Source organism: Ailuropoda melanoleuca, chromosome 10 (assembly GCF_002007445.2).
Source record: "Ailuropoda melanoleuca isolate Jingjing chromosome 10, ASM200744v2, whole genome shotgun sequence".
Taxonomy (NCBI): domain Eukaryota; kingdom Metazoa; phylum Chordata; class Mammalia; order Carnivora; family Ursidae; genus Ailuropoda; species Ailuropoda melanoleuca.
The window spans coordinates 102,369,361-102,392,803 of record NC_048227.1 but is presented as its reverse complement, the minus strand read 5'-3'; the positions used below and the strand labels follow the sequence as shown (position 1 = coordinate 102,392,803).

At 45.6% G+C, this 23,443-nt stretch overlaps 1 protein-coding gene across 6 annotated transcripts in view; it reads right to left on the bottom strand.

Annotated features, from left to right (window-relative positions):
* Positions 1–23,443, bottom strand: part of IGF2R (insulin like growth factor 2 receptor) — a 112,464-nt gene that overhangs the window by 73,170 nt on the left and 15,851 nt on the right. Inside the window, exons 1-3 of one of the 6 annotated variants that reach the window (XM_034669407.1) lie at positions 14,092–14,233; positions 13,793–13,904; positions 5,083–5,222 (exon numbers count right to left, since the gene is read on the bottom strand). In XM_034669407.1, the coding sequence (XP_034525298.1) occupies positions 5,083–5,222; positions 13,793–13,904; positions 14,092–14,218 (379 nt within the window). In that variant the 5' untranslated portion in view covers positions 14,219–14,233. Of the gene's footprint in view, positions 1–5,082; positions 5,223–7,200; positions 7,524–13,553; positions 13,580–13,792; positions 13,905–14,091; positions 14,234–15,108; positions 15,147–16,136; positions 16,298–23,443 lie in introns of those variants that run through there. The other 5 variants (XM_034669408.1, XM_034669410.1, XM_034669411.1 and 2 more) reach the window with 5 other exon arrangements.

Genomic DNA, 23,443 nt, shown 5'->3' with positions numbered 1-23,443 from the left:
CGCTCGCCCGTACCCCAGACCAGGCCACGCTCTACAGGCCAGGCCGCGCCGGGTCCTGCAGACCCTGCGCACCAGGCCCGCCAGGCCGCGCTCGCCCGTACCCGCCAGACCAGGCCACGCTCTACAGGCCAGGCCGCGCCGGGTCCTGCAGACCCTGCCAGCCAGGCCGCGCTCACCCGAGCCCGCCAGACCAGGCCGCGCTCCAGGCCCACCAGGCCTCGCCTGCAACCCTCGGCGTCCCCGGCCGAGCCCAGCCGAGCTCGCAACTCGGCCTCGCTAAGGCTGCAAGCCCTGGCAATCCCTACTTCGCAGGCGGCCTCAGGGCCCACCGCGCGGCCACCAGGCCTCCCCAACACATCTCTCAGAGCCTGTCAGACAGGCAGACAACCCTCCCCGTGCTAGTCACCAGTGTGCTCCGGCAAGGTTTCCCTCATTACCCACTTTCCTTCCCTCCTTTATTGTGTCCTGTCCTTAAACGTGTACTATTCACATGTTCTTCACCAAATGAAGAAAAGAATCCTCTCTACCCAATTTTTCCCTCCAGCTGCTGCCTCCTTTTTCTGCTCCTCTTTATATTAACACTCTTTAAGAGAGATTTCTATTCTTGCTACCACCAGTTACCCACCCCGCTCAGATACTCCCCCTTGTCCCCTGCGCTGGCTGCTCCCTGAGCCACCTGACTCACTCCTTCAGCTCCAAGTCTTTGCTTTAATAAATGTCACTTTCTCAGCGATACTTACCCCCGTTTAATATTCTCGAACACACACTCCGGAGACCTCCAGCACTCCTGACTCTCCCTTTTCTTTTTTACAGCACTCATCACGTTCTAGCGCACTACCTAGCCGCTGTTTGTGTTTGTCTATCCCCCACTCCACTGTTAGTATGTAAGCTCCACAAGAAAAGGGATTTTTGTCTGTTTTAGTGACTGATTCATCACGTATTTATTATAAATAAATAAATGAATATTAAGTGTTGGCTGTTTCAAAATATAATTTATACATATATCTTTTAAGATGTGACTTAACCAAGTAAAGCAGAATAAAATATACTACAATTTACTGAACCATTCCCATACGGTGAGGCTGTACCAGCATATTTGCCACAGTTACCAACGCTACCAAACCAAACCAAACCAAACCAAAACCCAAAACAAACATCTTGTACCAAAATCTATATACAGTGCCAATTCCTTTACTGGTAGGGTTTACAAAAATAGGTTATGGGAATATAGGTCTTAAAATTTAACAGCTATTGCCAGACTATCAGGAGAGACCATAAGACAAAAACATGAGTTATATCTAAAACTCAACCAGATTATCATCTTAAATATCCAAAAAGAATTATATGGTTTTAAGAAAAGGAAAGAATACAGGGTTTAAGAGGAAGAGATTTTCACATCTTAAGAGTCAGAGATGCAAAATTCAATCCAGCAATCAACCTGGACGGCTGTTCTAGATTTCTCTGAGTGCACACAAGAATTGAACAATACAAATGACATCTGAAGTCAGGGGCCAACCTCCTTAGAGTAAATGAAGGCACCTGATGCAGCAACTACAACGGGATTACCTGTGTCCTACTCAGGTCACCAGCAAGAAGCTGGTCAGAATCCCAGGCTCTGGCGGTAAGTAACCACAATTAACACTCTTTCCTGGTGGGTAGGTTACCTCAGTTCTGTGGGTTGGTAACAGGCTTCCTGAAGCAGAATCTATAGCTTTTAACCCTCAGAAAGATGAATTAAATTACTACCAAAGAATTAACATTTGGGAGGCACGAGGAATATGAACACATTTGGTGTTTTACATACTGGCCATGTTCAACACTGTAACTCCAATCAGTCCACAGGTTATAACCGAGCAACTGATTCAGACGTGTGACACAGCAGTAGAACATCTAAGAGAATTTCAGGCTTATTATATCTATAAATTTAAACTACTGAATTTATAATTATTAGTGCTTAGGCTCTAATTGTCAGATCAAACATATGAAGTATTTTAAAAGGGAATCAAATAGGTAAAACGCAAAAATCATTTTAAACGGTGGCCAAGATGGTTCAACTAGGTTGTAAACGTTGTTCACAGGTCCCCTAAAAATGACTGCTAAACTCTGCCAGATTTATATACGGAACAATATCATTTGCCTAAGGAAGAATTAATATATGATTTTTTTAATAAAAAATAATGCTGTATTGTCTAAACCAAAGTTGAGGTCTTAATATTCATTTCTAAGTACAAAGGCAGCCTTTGTAGGCACCATAAAATGCACGTCAACAATTATCTTCCCAAGAGTCACAGACAACCATCTTCCCCGTAGCAATACAGGCATGTGCCCGTTTCTAGGCTCCTTGCCAATGCTCTATGATTCAACCATTTAAACTTCTGCCAATTTGATAGAAGAAAAATGAGATTTCATTATTACTTTGATTTGCGTTTACACCTGGCTTACTAATGAAGCTGTACTGACCATCTGGGATTTCTTCTTTTGCGAACGGCCTGTCTTCAGACTTTGCCATTTTCCCTCGGGTTGCCTGTCTTTCTTATCATTTATTAAGAGACGCTCCTACCTCCCCTACATTACATTTCTATTTTGCTAGGTTTCTTCCCAATGTTCTATTGTCATTTTACTTTTAATTTTAACTGATCTGAAACTTCTGTTATAGGATATGAAGGAGAGGTCTAAAGCTGTTTCCTAATGCATAAATAGCTAAATTACACCCCAACTTTTGGTTATACTTAAGTTCTTTTTTTTTTTTTTTTTTTTTTGATCTACTGCTACACTAGCTCTTCTGGTCCTCCGATCTACTGGGAGCTCCAGTTTTTGTGGGTTTTCAAAATTCACATTTTTTCCTTTCTAGCAAGTTCATAAGAAGTTTCTCAGTTGTCTTCTCACAGCCAGGAGTTCTGATTTCCCATCAGGGTTCCCATTTTAGCTCTGCAACTGTCCAATGTGACCCTATGACTCACAAAGCAACACGGCCCAGAATAAGTACCCAAGCTCTGGAATCCACCTGTCAACATTCGAATCCATAATCACGCAACCTCTGACAAGCTCCTGTATCCATTTTGTGCTTCGGTTTCTCCATTTATAAAAATAAGGGAAAATGAAGTCACCTACTTCAAAAAGTTGTTGAACGAACTAAATAAGATATTTTGCTTAAATAACATAACGCCTGGCACATAAATGCACAACAAATTTAGCTATTATTTAGTTATGAAAACAAATTTATAATAACAAATTCCATTATTTCTATTATGTAACACAAACTGGCAAAATCAGATCTGATTCAAGATTATCTCTGTGCTACTATAAGGTCATTTGCATTTATTCAAACTAGTTTGCTTTCGTGAGTTAAAGAACAGGGCAACGCAGAAAGTATCTATCATCTAACACACCATTCTCTCCCTTTGGGAGTGTGGAGCTCTGGGAAAAGTCTCTGTGTCATGTGTGTCTGGGAGTAAAATGAGACTGGAAACTGCTAGTTGACATCACAGTCAACTTGTACATTAGCTTCTAAATCAGCTAGTTACCTTCTGGCCTCTCCCCTTTAACCAACCTCTCCTATTCCACTGGGCCCAGCTTTCTAAAAACACATTTCACCAGATCTCCTCCCCCATTACTGTCACAAAGAATCTATAATGGATCCACTACCTACATCTCAGAAAAAATCAACTCTCCTGCCTGGCTTTCAAAGCCAACCCAACTTGGTCATTCTCAAATTTTGTTCAGCCACGCCAACTTCACAAATCATTCTCCTAGTGACACTCACTTGTCTGCATCCGGTATCCATCTATTACACTGTACTTTCTCATCAGCCAGAAATACTGTAGTCAAATATTATAATAAAGTCAAGAGGAAGAATCCCTTTTCTCTTTCTGAAAACCTGAATAACAGTGACCAACAGGCCCACCTGTGGCCTCCCTGCACAAATCATGGAAATAGAACAGCTGGAAGTTGGCCACCTCATTTGCACGTTTTTAAGCAGATCACAAAATAAAATTTGTCCAACCCAAGAGTTCAGAACCTGGTGCTTTCTCAGATCTCTGTCCGGAGCCTCAGCTCCCTCTTACTGGTGTTTCTAGCCTAGACAGTGCCCTTGTTGGGAGAGAGAGGAACCAACAGAAGTTGCCTCCACCAGCAGGCCACACAGACCTCACCCTTATCATTCCAAACACCACTTTCTAAAAGCCTTTTTAGCTGTGTTTAGGAATTTTCATTCAAAATGACAGAGCTACCACAGCAAGGTGACCCTCCCAAACTCCGAAAACTTGCCCGGTAGCCTCTCCCAGCTACCACACTGTCCCCAGTCACACAGTCTTTGCTTCATGACTGTCCTTCACCATCACATCTCACTGTTCAAACTGCCTGGTCCAAGGTCACCATGAACATTCATGCCACCAAACCCAGGGAAACACCTGCTGCTTTTAGGTCTGCCTTCTGCCTCTTCCTTTAGCATCTCCCCCTTTCCTGCTCCATGTGACTTGGTAGGGCTGCCACTGTTGGCCAACTTGAACCCATTATCCTCACCAGAAGAAAGGGATCCTAACCCAAAAGGAGGGCATTTGGGGAAATGAAATGAGCCCTAAAAAAGGAAAGTTTGCAGTTTTTTCTCCTGGATTGGCAGTCCTTAGGACTATTAAATTTTTACTGTAAGCCTAAAACCAATGACCACCTTTGAGCACACATAAATACAGACTCAAAGAAACACAGAAGACAGCAGAAACATAGAAGGGGGCAAAGGGGTTGGGCACTAGAAGAAATTAGTGTGAAGTAGGGAGAAAAGTAAAGACAGGGTTTAAGAAAAACATGAGAAAGCAGAGCTAGCTATCTAGGGAACAGCCTTCCGTATCAATAAATACAAAAGTGCATAACTCTTCATGATTGCTCATGATTATTATTCCACTAGATGGAAGTAACCTAATTTGATCTCACGTTGGACACACGTAAATTGTTACTTTTAACCACAATAAGACAGAAAATGTGTATTACATATTACAAGCTTACATAAGCATATGTGTAGATAGCTATAGTCATTTTTGCAAAACTGGAATCCTGTACATGCAGTAACTTAAGGGTAGTTCTACTTACCCACGGAATGATAGCTGCTTGCCTTCAAGTCGTACATACAAACAGCACTTGATGGCCCACACTGGGCAATATCCACGTTTCCACAGATGCTGATCTTATAATGCATGTTATTTTTGGTATCGGCAGCTTCCCATGTATAACTAGAAAAGAAGAAAAACAATTTGTCACTGTCACTGATCTGCCAATAATTAAACTTCTCCCTAGTTTCACATGCAAGCCACATTTACTTAAGACTACCACAACCTAGAAGACATACTTTCATTAGCCAAAAATACTAAAGTCAAACGATGTTAAGTTGAATAGAAGCCAGGGGAGAAACCACTAAATACCACCTCACTCTGGTTCAATCCGCCCTGAAGCTGCCACAAGACTGACCATCATCAAAATATTTAAAAATTCTACAATTTAAGAATATCAACTCTCAGAAGTAACTGCTCAAGAATCATGTTGAATATCAGACAGCAACCCTTCCAATCACACTGGAATGCTAAAAAGCCAAAGGGACTGTTTGTAACTTTATGTTATATAAAAACTAGTTATAGCATGAGAGACAATTTTCTTCTGCTTTTACCTTTTACAGCTACAGTTCAGATCCAAACTGTCAAGATGAAGTTGTGCAATGAATCGACTATCTGACCCAAAATCAGACAAAATTTACTTTAGCTTGATCCATTCCATCAAGCATTTAGCATGCATTAAAACTCACTCTCCATTCAAGCCTCTGGGCAAAGTAAATACCGAGTTAATTGTTCAGGAGTCAATCTGCATACTTTGGACAAAATAATGGTTTGTCAGTTCTGTCAAAACAATTATTCTCAATACTCCACTCTTCCTGGGGAGAATGTTTTGTCCGTTTTATAAAATAGGGGTCATTTCCTCAGCAAGGCTAAAGACAGGAAATGAGGAAAGTAACTAAAAAGCTCCTTGCAAAATGCGAAGATACTGTATTAATTCAAATGCACTGCTGAATAGAAGTTACATATGAACTGCTTAGCTTCAGCCTACTCCGTTTGTCGGGGGCGGGGGGGGGGGGTTGCTAAGCCCTGAGACCACTCAAGAGTAGGAGTGTATCTCTCCAAAACAGTAGCACCTTGATGGTGGAAAGCGCTGGCTCACAGAAGTAGCAGTGCTCTTCCCAGAGTCCCCCTTGCCCTGGGCCGTGGGACAAAGACACGCACAAAACACTAGGCAACATGGCTCTCCCTGCCTCAAGGCAGCCCTCCCCTCCCCCCCATAGCCCTGTCCAGTAAGGGAGGAGCCCCAAAAGTGGGGTTGTTGCCAGGCAAGGAGCCAAGCACTCTCCTGAACCTAGGGCTGGGGGACTGATCAAATTTACCTGCCAAGCAGCAAGGGACATAAGTACACGGAAGCACTCAGACGGGGTGGCAGAATGCTCCCCTAGTTCTGAGAGCCACAGCTGGAAACCTGAAAAACAGGCTGGTGTGCTCCAACAGTGCTGGCCTGGAGGTAAAGCCAGGCTCAAGCAGTTACCACTGAAAGATGCTTCTTTTTTCAAGTATCACAATGTTACCTTAGTTTCAAGCGTGCAACACCGTGATTCCGTATCTCTAGTCCTTATGCTGCGTTCACCACAAGTATAGCTACCATCAGCCACCCGACAAGCCTATGACAATACCGCTGACCACATGCCCTATGCTGTGCCTTTTAGCCCCGGGAACTGGAAGCCTGTACCTCCTGCTCCCCTTCACCCATTTCGCCCATCCCCCTACCCTTCTTCCCTCTGTAACCACCCATTTTGAGCTCAGCTTCTTTATCAGTAACCCCTTAGAGTTATCTCCTAAAGGCAGGAAGGCTAAAGGCAAAAGAAAATAACTCAAGTACTACCAGGCATGAGAAAATCATCAATAAAGGCCCGTTTCCTTTGACCTTCACTAACCTTTATTCATTTGCTTCACAAATATTTAAGGACTTCCTGTGGAGGCACTCAGGGGTGCAGCAATGATCAAAGCAGACCAGAAAAATCCCTGCCCCTCTGGAGTACGTACTGGGGGGGGGTGCGGGGACAGAAAATAAACAGGTAAACAAATTCACATACTCGTATGCTGAGTGCTCTAGCAAAAACAAATCACGCGTGCTGGGAAATGAACAAGAACCTACTTTAGACTGGAAAGTCTTCTGAGATAGTATTTGCCCTGGGACTCGAACAACAAAAAGGAGCAAGTCAGGGGAAGATATGGAGGGAAGAATATTCCAGTGGATGGACTAGCCACTGCTAGGCCCTGCGGATGGAATGAACTTAGCACCCTTCTGGAAGAAGGCAGTGTGGCTGTAGCAAGTTGGGGGAGGAGAGCAGCAGTGGGGGAGGCCCAGGAAATGGGGAAGGCCAGCAACACCGGGGGCTTCACAGATTCGAAGATGCAGTTTTGATTTTGTGCTTCAAACCAAGGAAGGCCACTCAAACACATTGTGTGGATCTTTCCTTGAAATTTAAAGTTAGTGTTTTTATTTGCAGAGTATCAGTAAAACTTCTCTACTAATTACATTTAATTAAAGAAAAATGCAAATCTCTTAAGAGCCATGACTATGTTTTTCTGGGATATTAGACATCGAATCTAAAGCCTTAATAGTGACGGCATGAAAGTGTTTCACAATCTAAGTATATGAGAGAGGTATATAAAGGTATCATTTTAGAATGAATCAACTGCTAGGAATCAACTCTAAAGAAATCCACACAGTACCTAAAATGTTATACTTTTCTTAAAAACAGAAATCCACTGTTGATTTTGCAGAGGTGAGATTTAAACAAGGTAGTTGTAAAGAGTGTGTGTTTAGGGAGGAGAAAAGAGATGAAAAAAAATGAAAATGGGGAATATTGCCTTGATTATCTGGAAATCAGTGTACCTAGAAAGAAAAATGTTGCTCTATTCAATTTTCTTTCCTCCATTTGCATTTCATAATTGCTTTGTCAAGACTTATCAAAATGGTAAGTGGTTATGGGAGTGAGGAGTGAGAAGGATCCTATGAAAGTATCTGAGTGCTGGCTTTTTTCTGGGGGTTGATAGAACAACTTACTACATGGCAGCCCCTCCAGGCTGGCACCCTCAACGCCACTCACAATGCCAACTTCAAACACCTGGGTGTAGAGTCCTTCATCACATCACTTAAAAATGAAGGAACGACCACAGCATATTTCTAATCTATACTACACCACACCTCTGGAAGAAAATATTTGCAAGCCATGTAGAAATGCAGTCTACAAACACACACACACACACACACACACACACACTCACAACAGTACATGGATGCGTGTTTTAGATGTGTGTACTACACCAAGATCTCTTGCAGCAAGATAGATATGAGAGCCCAGTGGGCATTTCCTTGAATCTCTAACACTCAAACCAGTATAAAGTCTTCCAGGTCACTTCAGCTCTACACTATCCCCCACTCCCTCCAAGGGAAATGACGGGATACAAGGAGGTGGAAGAGGGAGAACCGCAAAGGCCCAAAGAAGCAGTTGGTCAATGGGAAACAGCCCCCGGCAGCCCTGCCCACACTCCCAGCCTTGCGAAACCTGGCCAACATCCCCAGAGGCAGCCCATTCCCAGTAGAACTGCTCTTCTGGAGGCACCATCTGTGTGAGAACCTTGGCTTTGAAAATGAGCAAAAGCACAAGCAAGGTCCTTGCCATTCTACCCCATTTTCCAGAGTGTAAAACGCAGTAAGTAAGCCAATGGACCTCTCCCATTCTCAAAAAATCCAAGTTCATTTCAATGCACACCTGACGCTTCTAGATACACGTGTAGACCCAGGAAGTCCTCTGAATCCACAGCTGGGACGCCAGCACTACTGGCACTGCCCACACACAATGCTGGGGCTTCTTAGGTGTCCCCAGCTGCACAGCTCCTCAGGGCAGGCATGGCCTCCCCGCGCCCAACACTGGGGAGGAAAGCTGCGGTGGGCCAGGACAGCAGCACGGTACAGCTCTCCCAGCAAAGCCACCCTTCTTCCACCATCCTGAGCACCTCGGCCCAGGAGCCAAAGATTCCCAGGCTCTGAAGATCCCTTGCCCAACGTCACACAGTTATGAAACGTGCCAGGTCCAGATATCTGAGTTCCAAGGACAAGTGTTTAACCACCAACATGAACTGCCTCATTTATTTTCAATTCTTAAAAGTTTTTTTAACTTCCCAGAAAATAGTTTCAGTTACAACACTGCAACTGACAAAACAGTCCACAGAACTTTAGTTTAAATCTTGTCACAATAGGGGCGCCTGGGTGGCACAGCGGTTAAGCGTCTGCCTTCAGCTCAGGGCGTGATCCCAGCGTTATGGGATTGAGCCCCACATCAGGGCTCCTCTGCTAGGAGCCTGCTTCTTCCTCTCCCACTCCCCCTCCTTGTGTTCCCTCTCTCGCTGGCTGTCTCTCTCTCTGTCAAATAAATAAAATCTTTAAAAAAAAAATAATAAAAATAAAAATAAATAAAAAAAATAATAAAATAAATCTTGTCACAATAAATGCCACTAAAATGACAGATCCCGCATTGCGTAGACTCCCAGCGGGAGCGAATCCACCTGAGGCTGGCCCCTGAGGAAACACCCTGAACCTGTGGGAGACGCAAGCTGCCCCGTGCCACACTGCCCAAGAGACCGTAACTTTCCAAACTCAAGTTCTCCTCCACGTTTGACACTTCTGCTGCTCTTTTGCATGCTTCGAACTGCCAAGCACCAAAGGTGCCACGTTCTGCAGACTCTCTTCCCTCACCCACTGGTTTCTAAGGAAAGAGATCACTCCCGTCAGCCCCCTTCCCACAGCTGCCCTCGCCCCCTTGGTGGATCCAAGCTGGTTGAGGACTTCACTGAGAGGGACGCACATCTCTGACTCACTCTCCTTCAAAATGAGTCCTCAGCTCAGCAGAGAGCTGCCCTTTGATACCCCAACCCAGAGCCCAACAGTGTCACCAGCGACTCGGACACATCCCACCGTCACTCCTTCAGATCCAGCAGGGGACAGGGGCAGAGGCAGAGGTCACACACAAGGCCAATGACTTTAAGACATCTGATTTTAAGCGACTTCTGCTCCTGAAATATGCCCTAAACCTGGGCAATTAGTTTCACCATAAAAACTGAGCACACAGGCCAATTCCTTCCCTTAAAGACAGCTTAAAACTGTCTGCCCCTGACTGCAAATCCCACGGCCTCTGCCGAGAGTGTCCTGGACGACCACAGTCAGTCTGTGTCTGTTCAGTGGCACAGAGGTTCCATTTTAACCTCATTTGGTTTAAATTTCATAATATCCTGAAAGGTGCTGGCAGATTACCAGTGAGAAGGCGGCACACAAGCAGCGCACTGTCAACCAAGCCCGAGACAGGACGGCGTTTCTACCTTCCCAATACTGCTCCAGCCAACGCCACGCGCAGGACCCGTCCCGCTCAAGAACACACCCGTCCAGCAGCAGCAACAACACGGCAAGGCCATCTGACCCACACAACTGCCCACAGTCCAGAAAGCTTAATGAAGAAACACAGGGCCATCTGCACTGAACACGGTCGGTATGTCTGTCCGAAAGGAAGAAAATTCAAAAGACAAAGGCGGAGAGGTACAACTGGACAAAATGTGTGAACTATTTGAGGTTGGTGTCTTCCTGGGACACCTCTCTGGTTTTCCTGTCATCACTGAATATCTGCAAAACTGCAGTATCTTGCAAAATAGAATTTGGGTTTCTTTCATTTTTAAAACATTTTAAAATATTTTTAAAACATCTAAAATAAAGTATGTAAAACTCCATTATAAAATGTAGGATATGTCCAACCTCTTGAAGGAAAAAAAAAATCTTAGAAAACTGAGCTCCTTCCCCCAACACAAAACAGCCCCATGAACCCTCATGCGCTCTTTTTCACACTTTCTGCCACAAAGCCACACTCTTGAAATATACCTTAGTTCCATCACACTCCATGAGTCTTGGGGTTATGGTAATGGTCATGAAGCTATTAAACTTTTTATTACTGCCCTACAATTAATTATTGGTTTATAAAGCAGTATAAAGGTATGATGGAATCGGTAATAAAATTAATAAGCATGTGTGAATCTATAATTTGGTTTCTTAAAAAAAAAAGAACAAAGCTCAGTAATACGTGGGCTAAATTCATACAGCACAGTAACTGGCTAGAGGAACGTTTTTCTGAATCCAGAGTGCGCAGCGAACCTAAAATTTTAGGAACAAAGTCTTTCCAACCTGAACATCAAAAAAAGATTTTCCTACTTTTGGCCTGCATCCAAGTCCTCTTGCAGAATATTCAGGAAATCGTTTGGCTCACTTCTGCCCCTTATCATTACCAGAAAGTTTCTCAGCTCGTATATCCAGCTCGCTAACCTTCAAAAATCTGGAACAGTCTCCTAAACTTACGAAGGGGGGTTAAGGGGGGGACGCAGGGGGAAAGGAGGGCGCGGAAAGAGGCAGGATTTCCAAAATGGACATTTGCAGCAGAATGTCAAGAGCTTAATGCAACCACTGTTGTCAACAACTTTCTGTGGCTGACGCTACAAGAGAAGGATCCGATTGGGCATGATAAATCTGCACCCTGGTCTCAAGGCCAGGGGACACATGAGTTTGACACAGCATGGCAAAAGCTTATATAGGAAGTACTTCACTTCCTATTCTAACAAACCCACAAAGCTGTGGATAAAGATATGGGGCCTGAACCAAAAAAAAAAAAAAAATAAAGCAAGAAAGTGCCAGACATTAGCTTTTGGTTTTCCCGGGTGGTTACCCAGGGTCTGGGAGCAAGAAGCCAGGTGGCTAGAGAGGAATCTGCTGGAAGCAAGGCTCTAAGTCCACACCAGAACTGAAGGAGCTAGGGGGTGGGCAGGGGGGTGGCCCAGTGAAGTTTTAAAACCAGCACGACGAGTGACTCACAGAGGTCATGTGAAATAGAGAGGGGGGTGAGCTTCACTCGGAAAGGTGCCACGGCAAGTGGAAGGAGCCCACAGACATGGCTCCAACTCCCGCCCCACCCTGACCAGCTGTGTGGGACACGCTTCATCTCCCGAGCCCCAACTTCCTCATCTGTGAAACTCAGCTGCTGCACAAAGTCACTGGGAGGAAAAGCACGACCAGGAACATTGGAACTTTTGAGGGACTCGGATTTAAGGCTTTCATCTGATCAACTGAAGGCTTCAGGCTGCTTAAAAATGGAGTTTACCAAAGAAAAAAAAAGGTATATTGGCTTAGAGCCTCCTAAAGGAATGTCACGTAACACTGGCCAGGAAGTGGAGGGGGAAGGCCCCTGTCTTGGGCCATCTCCACAGAGCTGGGAGAGCTCAAGCCAGAGACGGGGGGCCGGGGGCGCCCAGGACACACACACACACACAGACACGCATGCAAACACCTGCTGCCTCCTGGGATCTCTCAGGACAAGACAGCCACTTTGGACCTACCCACGCCTGGGCCATGCAGCCACCAGCTGCCACCAGAACAGAGGCCTGACGAATCTGGAACTCCGGCAGAGGAGCAGAGGCAAGAGGACAGGACATATCCTTCCTAAGGAGGCTCCACTGCCGTGCAAGGTGTGGAATTCTTAGTGAACTGGCAATGGCCTCCGCACAACGCAAAACTCTCAGAAAGGACCGCCTGTCCTTCCTCTGCTCCGCCTGTGGCACTTTTGCTTGGGTCAACCCTACGCTATCAGGATGCAGGCCCGTATTTCAACCCTAAACCCTCTGTGAGGAGTTTTTAAAAATCAGAGTAAATTACCTGGATGTTCACAGACTCTGCTCCTCGGATAAGCATAAGGAGAAGATGGATTCCAGGCTAAACCTCCTTAATTATACGGATGCCTGAATTCAACTGCTTTTAAAGCCAACCCAGCAGCCCACGGCACAGAATTCAAAACATAACGCTCGGTCCCCTCGTAAGCTGTCACCAGTGTCCCAGAAAAACCTCCCAGCCCCAGTGCCATTCCTTCAGAGACCGAACCATTAGGGAAGTCTGCCCTCCTAGCTGCTGGGCAGTCCGCTCAGCTGCGTGACAACGATGAGGCTGCCATCAGGTGCCCAGTCTTCACCAGGCCAGTGCGGTTGACACAGGGGAAAAGTCTCTGCTCTGAAGATGCTGGGGTCAAATGTCAGGCTGGCACCTACAGCTCAGCAAAACCTAACACCAACTGGGAACAGGAAACACACACGCACACACAGGGCACCCTTTAGTGCCAGGCCAGGTATCACCTTCATGAATTCATTTCAAAAGAACAGCATTATCTCACCTCATCCTCAAGAGCTTTTCTGAAGAATAAGGGAAACATCTGCTGGGCAACTCTGTGCCCCGCACTTTTGCTGAATGATCTGCAAACACTGTCCCTCAACTTCACGCAACCTCTCCAGGTAGGTGCTGTCCCCACTTCAGACACAGAATGACAGCTCCCTGAGGTCCATGACCTTGCCTTCTGTCACAAGCTGAGAAAGTGGCGAAGCCAGCACTTGAAAGAGGCCTGTCCTGCCTCAGAGCACACGTACCTCCACCACATGGCCACAGGAGAAGCATCACCAACCAAAACGTGACCTGAAGAGAAAAGGCGGCCATTTGCTAAACTGCTACCCTCAGCAGATATCCTGCTTCTTGGTTCACTATAGAAATTAGAACAGAAACTTCCGCATTTCCATCAAATCTACTAGTCTACCTGCACCATCCTCACACACTCCTCTCACTAAGGCCCACCCTTCGTGGTGCCCTGGCTGCCAGAACTGTCCCCTACCTGGGGACAGCGCCCGGGGTTTGTGTCCTCTCTCTTCTCCTTCCGTCTGTCCCTTCACCCTGGATCACCAATCTTTCTCTCTGTGCTGGATCACTCCCTTCAGCGTACCAACCTGTTTTAAGAGATCCTGCTTTTTACAACACTCCCCCTTGACCCCACACGCCAGCGCAACACCAACCATGACCCTGATCCCTTTACAGCAAACACAGCATAGCCATCCTATGCTCTCACATCCCCTCAAAGCCGACTGGGCTTTCACCCGCCTCCCCACCAAAACCTGTGTCGCCATCACTGAAGACCTCCGCGCGGCCGAGTCCACTGGTCACTTCTCAGTCCTCCACGTTCGACACACCCAACCACTTTCTTCCTACAACTGGGCCTTCCCTGGGCTTCTAGAACACTGTGCTCTCTTGGTTCTTGTCCCATCTCCCTGGCAGCTCTTCTTCAGCTTCCCCTACGGGTTCCCCGGCATCCGGCAGACCTCTAAAAACAGGGTCCCTCAGACTTGGCCTCCTCCGCTCCCTAAGTACTCACTCCAGTGCTTTCCAGCTACGCAACAGCAGCTCCCAAACAGACACTCCCAGCCCGAGGCACTGCCCTCAACCCAGAGCCAGGCACAGTTCCGGCTGCCCGCTCGACCTCACCACTCAGATGCTACGACGCATCTCAACATCAACATGGCCACACCGAACCCCCTCTCTCCCCCAAACCTGCCCTCCCCATAGTTCTCCCCATCTCTGAAAAGAGCAACTCCAATTACACAAAATCAGAAAATCCATCAGCTCCACCTTCAAAATATCCCACTCTGACCACTCTTCACCACACCACTTGCTACGACCCTGGTCCACTCTACTGTAACTTCTTACCTGGTCTATCAAAAAGTCCCAGCTTTCCCCTTTGGCCACCCCCACCCTATGTCACTCCTCTGTTCAAAATCCTCCCAGGGCTCCCACCTCCCTTGGCATAAAAGCCAGAGTCACTATAATGGCCTATGGGACCTGGCCCCCAGCTGCTTCTCTACCTTCTCTCCGGCCCTCTCCTTCTGTTCCCTCAGCCACTCCTGCTGCTCCAGCCACAACGGCCCCTCTGCCATGTCCTAGCCACATGAGCGAGCTCTCTGCCAGAGCATGTGATACGTGGTCCCCAGTATGAGACACCTCCTTCGAGGTCTCTGCTTGTGCGTCATCTTACAGAAAGGCCTTGGAGGAATGCACCCTTCCTTAAAAAGGGACCCCGCCCACAGCTCTTCCCACCCTCAGTGTCAACCAAAGGCCAACTCTACAAAGACAGAAAAGAGAACCACCGTGGCTTCTCACTTTGTCTGTGGTGAGGAACACATGTACAGCACACGGCAGGCGAAGGAGCTCAGAGGCACAATGTGGGTGACTCAGTGGAGACGCACCCCTGTCACTTCTAGGAATCCACTTCTTCAGCACTTCCATTCTGGTGGTTTGGTTTTCTATTTCCAGACCAGGGGCAAAGAGCTGGAGTGTCGGGGGAGTTTTTTGTTTTCAGTACAAAGTATCATTGCACCAAGTGTAACTGGTTTCAGAGTGGGGAACCTACAGACGGCAACAAATGAATTTTACACACAGTCAAAATCCAGCAGTGCCTCTCCTCCTGAGCGGGCTCCCTGCGCACACACGCGTGTGGAATGTTTACAGCATTCCCACACAAAGGCTCTGATAGAAAAGAAGGCTCCTAAGCTTTCCTCCCAGGCTGCCCACAGGCAACCAGATTTCAAAGGCCACTTTGTGCTGTTCCCACAGCCCACAGTCTTTGCCTCCATACCTTAAAGCAAAACTAAGAGTAACACCTTCAAGATCTAATTTCCTCCAACTCTCCTTGCCCACTGTGAACCGTAAGGCTTGTCAGGATCTGCTCCCTCCACCCAAGGAAGCTGAGCTCCGCCCCTTTACTGAAGGACAGCTGCCCCGCATCTAAGAGCACGGGCTAACAGAAGAATCCCTCCGAAGGTCTCTAGCTGCTCTGAAGGGCAAGTTTCATGCTCACGGGACTGGAGCGACCGGAGCGACCGGCACTCCCCCCGCCCCCGCTGTGAAGGGTTCACACCAACCTGCCCCCTGCACTGGCTAACAGAGAGACGAAAATAGGCAGATGACACAGGGCTTTGGGCACCTCAAAATCCTCGCCAGCAGCTGCTGAAGTTCGGCAGCACAGGGGAGCTGAGGAAGTGCTTGCACGGCCATCCCCCCCACCCCTGGCCTGCCTTCTGGTGCCCTGTTCCACCTACGACACACAGCCTGGAATCCAGCACCCCGCCCCCAGCCAGGGAAGCTCAGGGAGGGCGAAGAAGGGGCCCCTGCTGACCACTGACACCCACGCAGAAGTCAGCCGGGGCTTCTTAGCTCCAACAGGAGATGAACAAGGAGACTCTCTCTCTCCCTGGAAGGTGGAACTGCAGCCACCCCAGGAAGGAAGACAAGCGCCAAGAAAACTGCAGGAAGGGGCCCAGGGCCAGCCTGACATATGGCATCTGGCATCCACCCAAAGCCTACACCTCCTATCATCAAGCTCCTCCTTGTTTGAGGGAATTTGAGTTGGGCTTTCTGCAACTCACAACTGAAGGAATCCTGAAGGATGCATACCTCAGAACCACAGAATTTTGGATGCAAAATGGACCCTGAGAATCACACGGTCCAGTGGTTTCTAAACTTTTTCAAACGATGGAAACGTTTCTTTCTCAAAGAGACTCTTTCGGTGGAGTGCCAATGTAGAAAACGGCTAAAGCAGCAACACACTCTGGTTGAGGCAGAAACCCCAAGGCACTAAGAGAGAACCCAGGGGGTGCAGAGTAACAGGCTAAAAATATCACGAAGATAATGCAGCAACTAGTCTAACTTACAGAAGAAAGTAATCACCACCGCCACCACTGTTTATGAACACTAAGGACGGGACAGGCACTGAAATGCATCTGAATCCTCAAACCAACCCTAAAAATTTGACTAGCGCCCTGATTTGACACAAAAGGAAATTAAGGCCTAGGACCAGTAACTGGCCTGAGACCTAATAACTAATAAAGGGAGGGGTCCAAATTCAAACCCAGGACAGCCACTGCGCTCTCTCGTGGAGGAAACTGAGATCCAGAGAAAGGAGATTTGCCAGAGCCAGCTCAGTACTCCAGCTCTCCTGTCTCCAGCTGCAGGCAGGACACACTGCACTTGGCCAACCACAATCAACTCAGGTTTATCAGCTTTCTCCTGGCAGGCACAGGCTGGGGGTGATACCTGGGAGGGCAGGAAGAGCAGATGCAGAGACCCATCAGCCAGAGGCCCTGCCTCGCCCATCCCCCAACCTCCCCGGAAACCATTTAGAGCCAAGTGCTTCCAGCCCCACCCTGCACAGCTGCTGCACCAGGACAGGCGACAAATGTCCAAAAGGACACTTACCGCCAAGACCACAATCAAGAATCACCAGTCACCAAAAGGGCGCCAACACCATGAAAACGAGGACAAACTCCCAACAAAAGAAACCGGGCCCAAGGAATGAGAATTAATAGAACAATCGGAGCAGAGTTTTACAGCGTGTCTTCCTGGGAATGATGAAAGCTGTGGCACAGCCACAAAGATGGGTTCACAAGCAGCTGTGACACTACATCAACTGGAGACCGTTTTGAAATAAAAACTTAAAAACAACAACAACAGAAAAGTTTAAGACCTCAGGAGCAACAGAAGGGCTAAGCTGGGAGAGACGGGAGACAAGTGTTTCTTCTGGGATTCTAAGTGGTAGCCAGATACAAAGTAGTAAAGACAAGTCAAGCGGGACAAAGAATAAGTTACAATAAAGAAAAGCTGAACAGCACAATTACAGAAAGTTTGACCCAAACAGAGAACAGTTTTTCCAAACACAGTAACACTCCCAACTTGAGCAGGTGCTAGGCCACAAGGGAAATGTCAATAAATTCCACCCCATTCACTAGCCACAATGGGGGTGGAGGGTGGATAGCCATTCACCTAGGGGAAAACGATTCTAAAAAAACTAGTGGGTTCAGGAAGTTGAAATAGTCAGAACTTCTGGGTGCTGAAAGAAACCATTTAGAATTTAAGGATAAAAAACTATGTAACAAAGCTCTGAATGGTACAGTCCTTGGAACAAAGAAACATATAGCTTTAAAATCATCTCATGTATTATGTAAAATGATGTAAAATAAAAGATCTAAGCTTTTCGACTCAGTTACTCAGAGACAGCAGAAATTAATAAAATTGAAAATACACAGTGATCGAGCTGGGAAAAAGGATAGCTAAATCTTTACAGAATATGAAGACAAAATGCACAAACATCAGAACTTCTTTAAAATCTACCCACAGATACAAAGAGTATTTTCAAAAATGTAAGAGTAGCACACTATATATTTATACACGAATGCAAAATTAATATGACAATTTTCTAGAAAATATAGAATTCTGGTACACTGGCTCAAGGAAAACTAGAAAATCTGACTAGACACATAAAGAAGGTAAAACTGAAACCATAAGCAAAACTCCCCCTCCACTGTACTCTACCTTCTCAAAAACATCAGGCCCAGAGAGTTTTACTGGTGAGTGCTACCAAAATTTCAGGAAGAGAAAACACCCATCTTATACAAAACTGTTCCACAGCATACAAAACACTAAAAGCTACTAGCTTTTCCCACAAAGCAAACATATTTTTGATGCTAAACTCAGCCAAGAACAGCATGCCAAAGAAAATTACAGTTCAATCTCAAAAACAACTATAAGCATCCTACATAAACTGTTAGTAAACAGAACTAGATATATTCCTGAAAAAATAAACTTTCAGCCTCTCCTCACATCATATATAAAAAATAACCCAAAAATTGATCATAGGGCTAAACATAAAAGTTAAAACTCTAAAACTTCTAGACAACCATAAGAGAAAATCTGTTTGACCTTTGAGTTGACCAATGGTTCTCAACTGGAGGTAATTTTGTCCACCAGGGTCATTTCAAACGTCTGTTTGGTCACAACTGGGGTGGGAGAAGGGGGTTCTCTTCTGGCATCTAATGGGTGGAGGCCAGGATGCAATTTAACATCCTCCATGCACAAGACAGCCCCCACAACAGAGAATTACCCAGCCTAAATGTCAAGAGGGCTGAGGCCGAGAAACCTTAACATAAGTAAAGAGTTCTTAAGCTACAGAAAGCACAACCCATTAAAAAAAAAGAAAAGATGAACAAGTTCATCAAAATTTCAAAGTATCTGTTGATCAAAGTACATATTAAAAAAATGAACAGGCAAGCCAAAGACTGGGAAAAAATATTCATAGTACACATTACACATATGTAAGAAAGAACTTGTACTCAGAAGACATAAAGAGCTCTTAAAACTCATTAAGATGATCCCTCCCCAAAAGAATTGGGAGGGCGTGACAAAAGACTGGTTTTAATAGACATTACTGAAGGCTGTCCAAATGGTCAATAAACACATGGAAGATGTTCAACATCATTAGGCAGCCCAATGAATACATGAAAAGATATTCAACATCATGAGTCAGGGATATGGAAATTAAGACCACACTGAGATGCCACTACAAACCCACTAGAATGGTTAAAATCAAAAAGACTGGTAAGACCAAGTGTTGACAAGGACGCAGAACTGAAACTCTCATATACTGCTGGTCGGAATGTAAAATGGACATCCACTTCTGAATAATTTGACAGCCCCCATAGTTACATGCTCACCATATTCAATGAACAATTCCACTCCTCCATATCTACTCAAGAAAAAAAGGAATGCACAAGTCCACACAAAATCGTGTGTGCAAATACTCAACAGCTTTATTCGTAAATAGCCAAAAACTAGTTAACATCTAGATTATTTTTAGATTAAAGAGAAAATCAAAACTAAGATGACACGATTTAAAACTAACAAAAATAACAGGAGAAGAGTGTGCGTGGTTGCTGCCTCCCTAGGGAGAGCAGTCATGGCCAGCAGTCTTCTGGGATTCCAACAACGTGCCATTCCACTCGTGGTGTCTCCAATTCCAGCTCTGGCCCCTCCTGACTGTCCTTCTGCTTAAGAAATTATTGGGGAATAAATGAATCCTATGTCACCCTGTCAGGATTAAAGATGAGGAAATGCTATCAGCATAAATTCAGGCTTCTGTCCCTCAATGGTCTTGAGTCAGCTATGAGGAAGGCACAAAGGACCCACAGGTATACCCAATCTCAGCTACTTCCACCTTCTCATACACCATCAATGACCAGTGGGGGCATTGCCAAGAGAAAGAGCCCCATGGCTGGGACAACAAAAGGGAAGGAAAAGAAAGAGAAGAAGAAGAAAAAGAATGTTACCTGCAAAGTAATGAGCTACTTTCTGCCACTAAGTCCCAGTTCCAAGACCCTACACAATACAGTTTTACATGCTGAGATCAAAATAAAGATGAAAACATCTGAATTATTTTTCTCAACTCCATCTTTTAAAAATCCTTCTATGAAACACTGATAAAAGATATGAAATCCCTTCAGGAATTAATTTCCTGGGAATTTGTCAGGACACTGTTCTAAGAATTAATGCATGAGATCTAATGTACCCATAATTAACAACCTTGGGCTTCTACCCACACTTGTCGTTGCAAGAAATGTACACACACAAATGGATGTGGTCCAGGTTTAACATGTGGCCCAAATTAAGCATATAAGCATTGTTCCTTCAGAAAAATCGCAGGGAAAAAAAAAATCTCCTTAGAGACAGCAACTAAACCAACCTCAACTCCCAGCTGGCTTCATTATTCTCTTGTTCTAAAAACTTTCCAGCATTTGTACCCAAACAACTGGGGGAAAGCTTGTTCTGAATAAATTATAAAGTACTTTACTTAAATCAAGCAGCCCAATGCATTATTTTATACTAGTACCAACTGTTAAGACCTCTAAGGATGTTAACACCTAAACAAAATGGAAACTCATCTACTGCATATGACGTAAAATGGTAGTTTCCAAAGTATAAGTCACCCAGTAATTAGTAAGGCTACTGACGAGCAGAGAGCATTTTGGTGACTTCTGGTGACTTTTGATGACTTTGCATGGCCTGGCTTCTGCCCTTCCCCCACTTGCTTTCACTGTTCCAGCCCCACTGACCTCCAGACATTCCTCACCAGCACTAACACTCCTCCTTCCTCGGGACCTCTGTCTATGCCAGACCCATAGCCAGTCACACTGGCCTCAGGAAACTCGTTCTTTCCACTAGCACACCACCTCCCAAAACAGCTGAGTGACGAAGAATCCACCAACTTCTCCAGCACAGGACTCACCTGGCACAGCAATCATCTTGAGTCTTAGAAAACATACGACTAAGTCGCTCTAAGAAGCGGCACATTAAGAACTCCGTACAGCCAGATGCACTTGGGAAACCCCGCTTTTTTCGTCCCTACTTTTTAGTGCACAACCCACAGAGACCTGTTCTCTCCTCCATGTGCACAAATGTAGTTAAGGCTAAAATAGTCCTCCGCTGTTTCCTTCACCCCTCCCAATAACTAACTGCACAGGAACCACATCCCTGCCACCTCCTTACCCCAGGAGAGGGCAGGGCCACAGCTGGCCCTCAGCTTTGCCCTCACCTAGGGGCCTCCCCAGGTGACCTGCAGGCAGCCCTGAAGCAGACTCGACTTCCCTCCTGTTAGTTCTTAGGGACCGCAGATTAAAAGTACCCTCTTTGGTTCTAGAGAGCTGGGTATGAGAGAAGTTGCTTCCTGGGACCCAACTCTTTTATTGACAGACAATGAGAATTTAACTACCAGGGCTCTAGTTAAAGCTGTACAGTGTCCGGGCACTCCAAACCTGTGGCACGGATGATGGGTTTCTGGTGACTGCCCTAGGCACCAAACCACAGCGAACGAGACAATTTTCAATGGAAAAATTATGTTCTGTGTTACAAACCAGCAATTTACAAATATTTGGGATGTGATCCTTGTGTCTACTGGGGATGTCTACCTCGGATCTGCTGCCACTTGACCAAGCTACACAAACAGTAACACTTGTAAAGTGCTTTTCATACTCCTGGGGGAGTGGGGGATCTGGGTAGGTTATTCACATTTCAAACAAACACACTCCCAGAGATAGAATAAAAAGGCACCTTAACACATCCTGCTTTGGTGATACTAAGTAGAACTTTTGATGCTGGATTTAAAAAATTATCAGCTCGAATTAAAATACATGCTGTTCTTCAAATGCGTGCTAGAATTAAGGAACTTTTAGCCAGCATTATCTCATAAAAGTACACAGGTTTTTGACACTCCCCCCAAAAAAAGTCTTAACAAGTATTCAAGCCAAGGTATTCACTTAAGACAGGAACAAACACGAAAAATTTCATTTGGCGGAATAGCAAGTTTAAAGTCAAGATTAGAGCACAGCTCTGGAGAAGTCTCAAGGCAAAACCGCAGAGCACTAACAGGGAAAAGAAATGGGTGCAAGCCCACCCCTGAATGGACGGGGAGATTTGCTGTCCTAAGGAAATCTGGAAGAAAAAGTAAACACGCCAACTTTAAAGATATTCTAAGACTGCAGAGGACACATTTGTCACACTAACGATGCATGTTACCCTAGAGCACTCTCTAGCAGTTCTGAAGTTGAAGATACAAAGGCCATTTCCGACTGGACCCAGAGGCCATGTTCCACTAGAAAACAAGGTTAACAAATGCAGATTCAGATTCAAGACGCTGTGAGGACTCGAAACTAAGGGCCCCCCACCCCCGCATCAGTCACTTGTACGTTTCTGCCCTCAAAGCCAACTTTAACCTTAACTATTAAAAAATAAATTCCAATTTGCTAACAGGACCAAGACTTCAATACCACTAGCCCAGCTGAGTTCATTTCTCCGGACAGGGCTGGTCACAGCAGCCATTATTCCAAAATCTCCTCCTTTAAATGTTAGCTGCAGCCTGACCTAGCAGAAGTTGACCCCCTTTTCTGTGACCCCCTTTTCTGTGTACCATGCTCACTACAATGTAATATGTATCTTAGGGCAGCCAACTAACCTATAAACTAATGTGCAGTAAACTCTCCAGCCTGCCTTCCTCCCTCCTCCCCAAAAAGGGAAAAGAAATAAAGAACGTGGACCTTGTAAAGAATTTCTATTGTGAACTCAGTCTTGCTCTCCTGAGGAAAGTGATTATGGGCAAGTTCTAAACTCAGGGGTAGGAATTAGACCATGTCTGTCTGACACAAAGGAAAACTAAGAATCCCATAAACCCCACCACAAACTCAAAGTTCAGCTCAAAGCGGGCAACTTCATTTTGAGATGTAACTTGTTAGCAGTTCACTGGTCTTTCTGAACTCTTCATCCTACTTCCTTTTTACCAAAGTTCAAAAAATAAATAAAAGTTGGATTTTCCATCATCCTAAACAGTCCACAAAAGGTTGGTCAGAAAATTCTCGTAACTGGCAGTTCCCCAGCCCTGGGACTCCTATCCTCGCTAGCGTAGGACACTAACAGCCCTCGATGGAACTAGCGATTATACAATCATGATTCCCAGAGCAGAAGGCTCCACTAGAATAATCCACCCTGGAGACAATGACATCATGTGAGCAACTAGACAGGAAGTTAGGCTCAGAGAAGTGAAGGGTGAAGTCTTGAAAGCCAATACGGGATGACCACCCTCCATTCCCTCAATCAAAAAAAAAAAAAAAAAAAAACC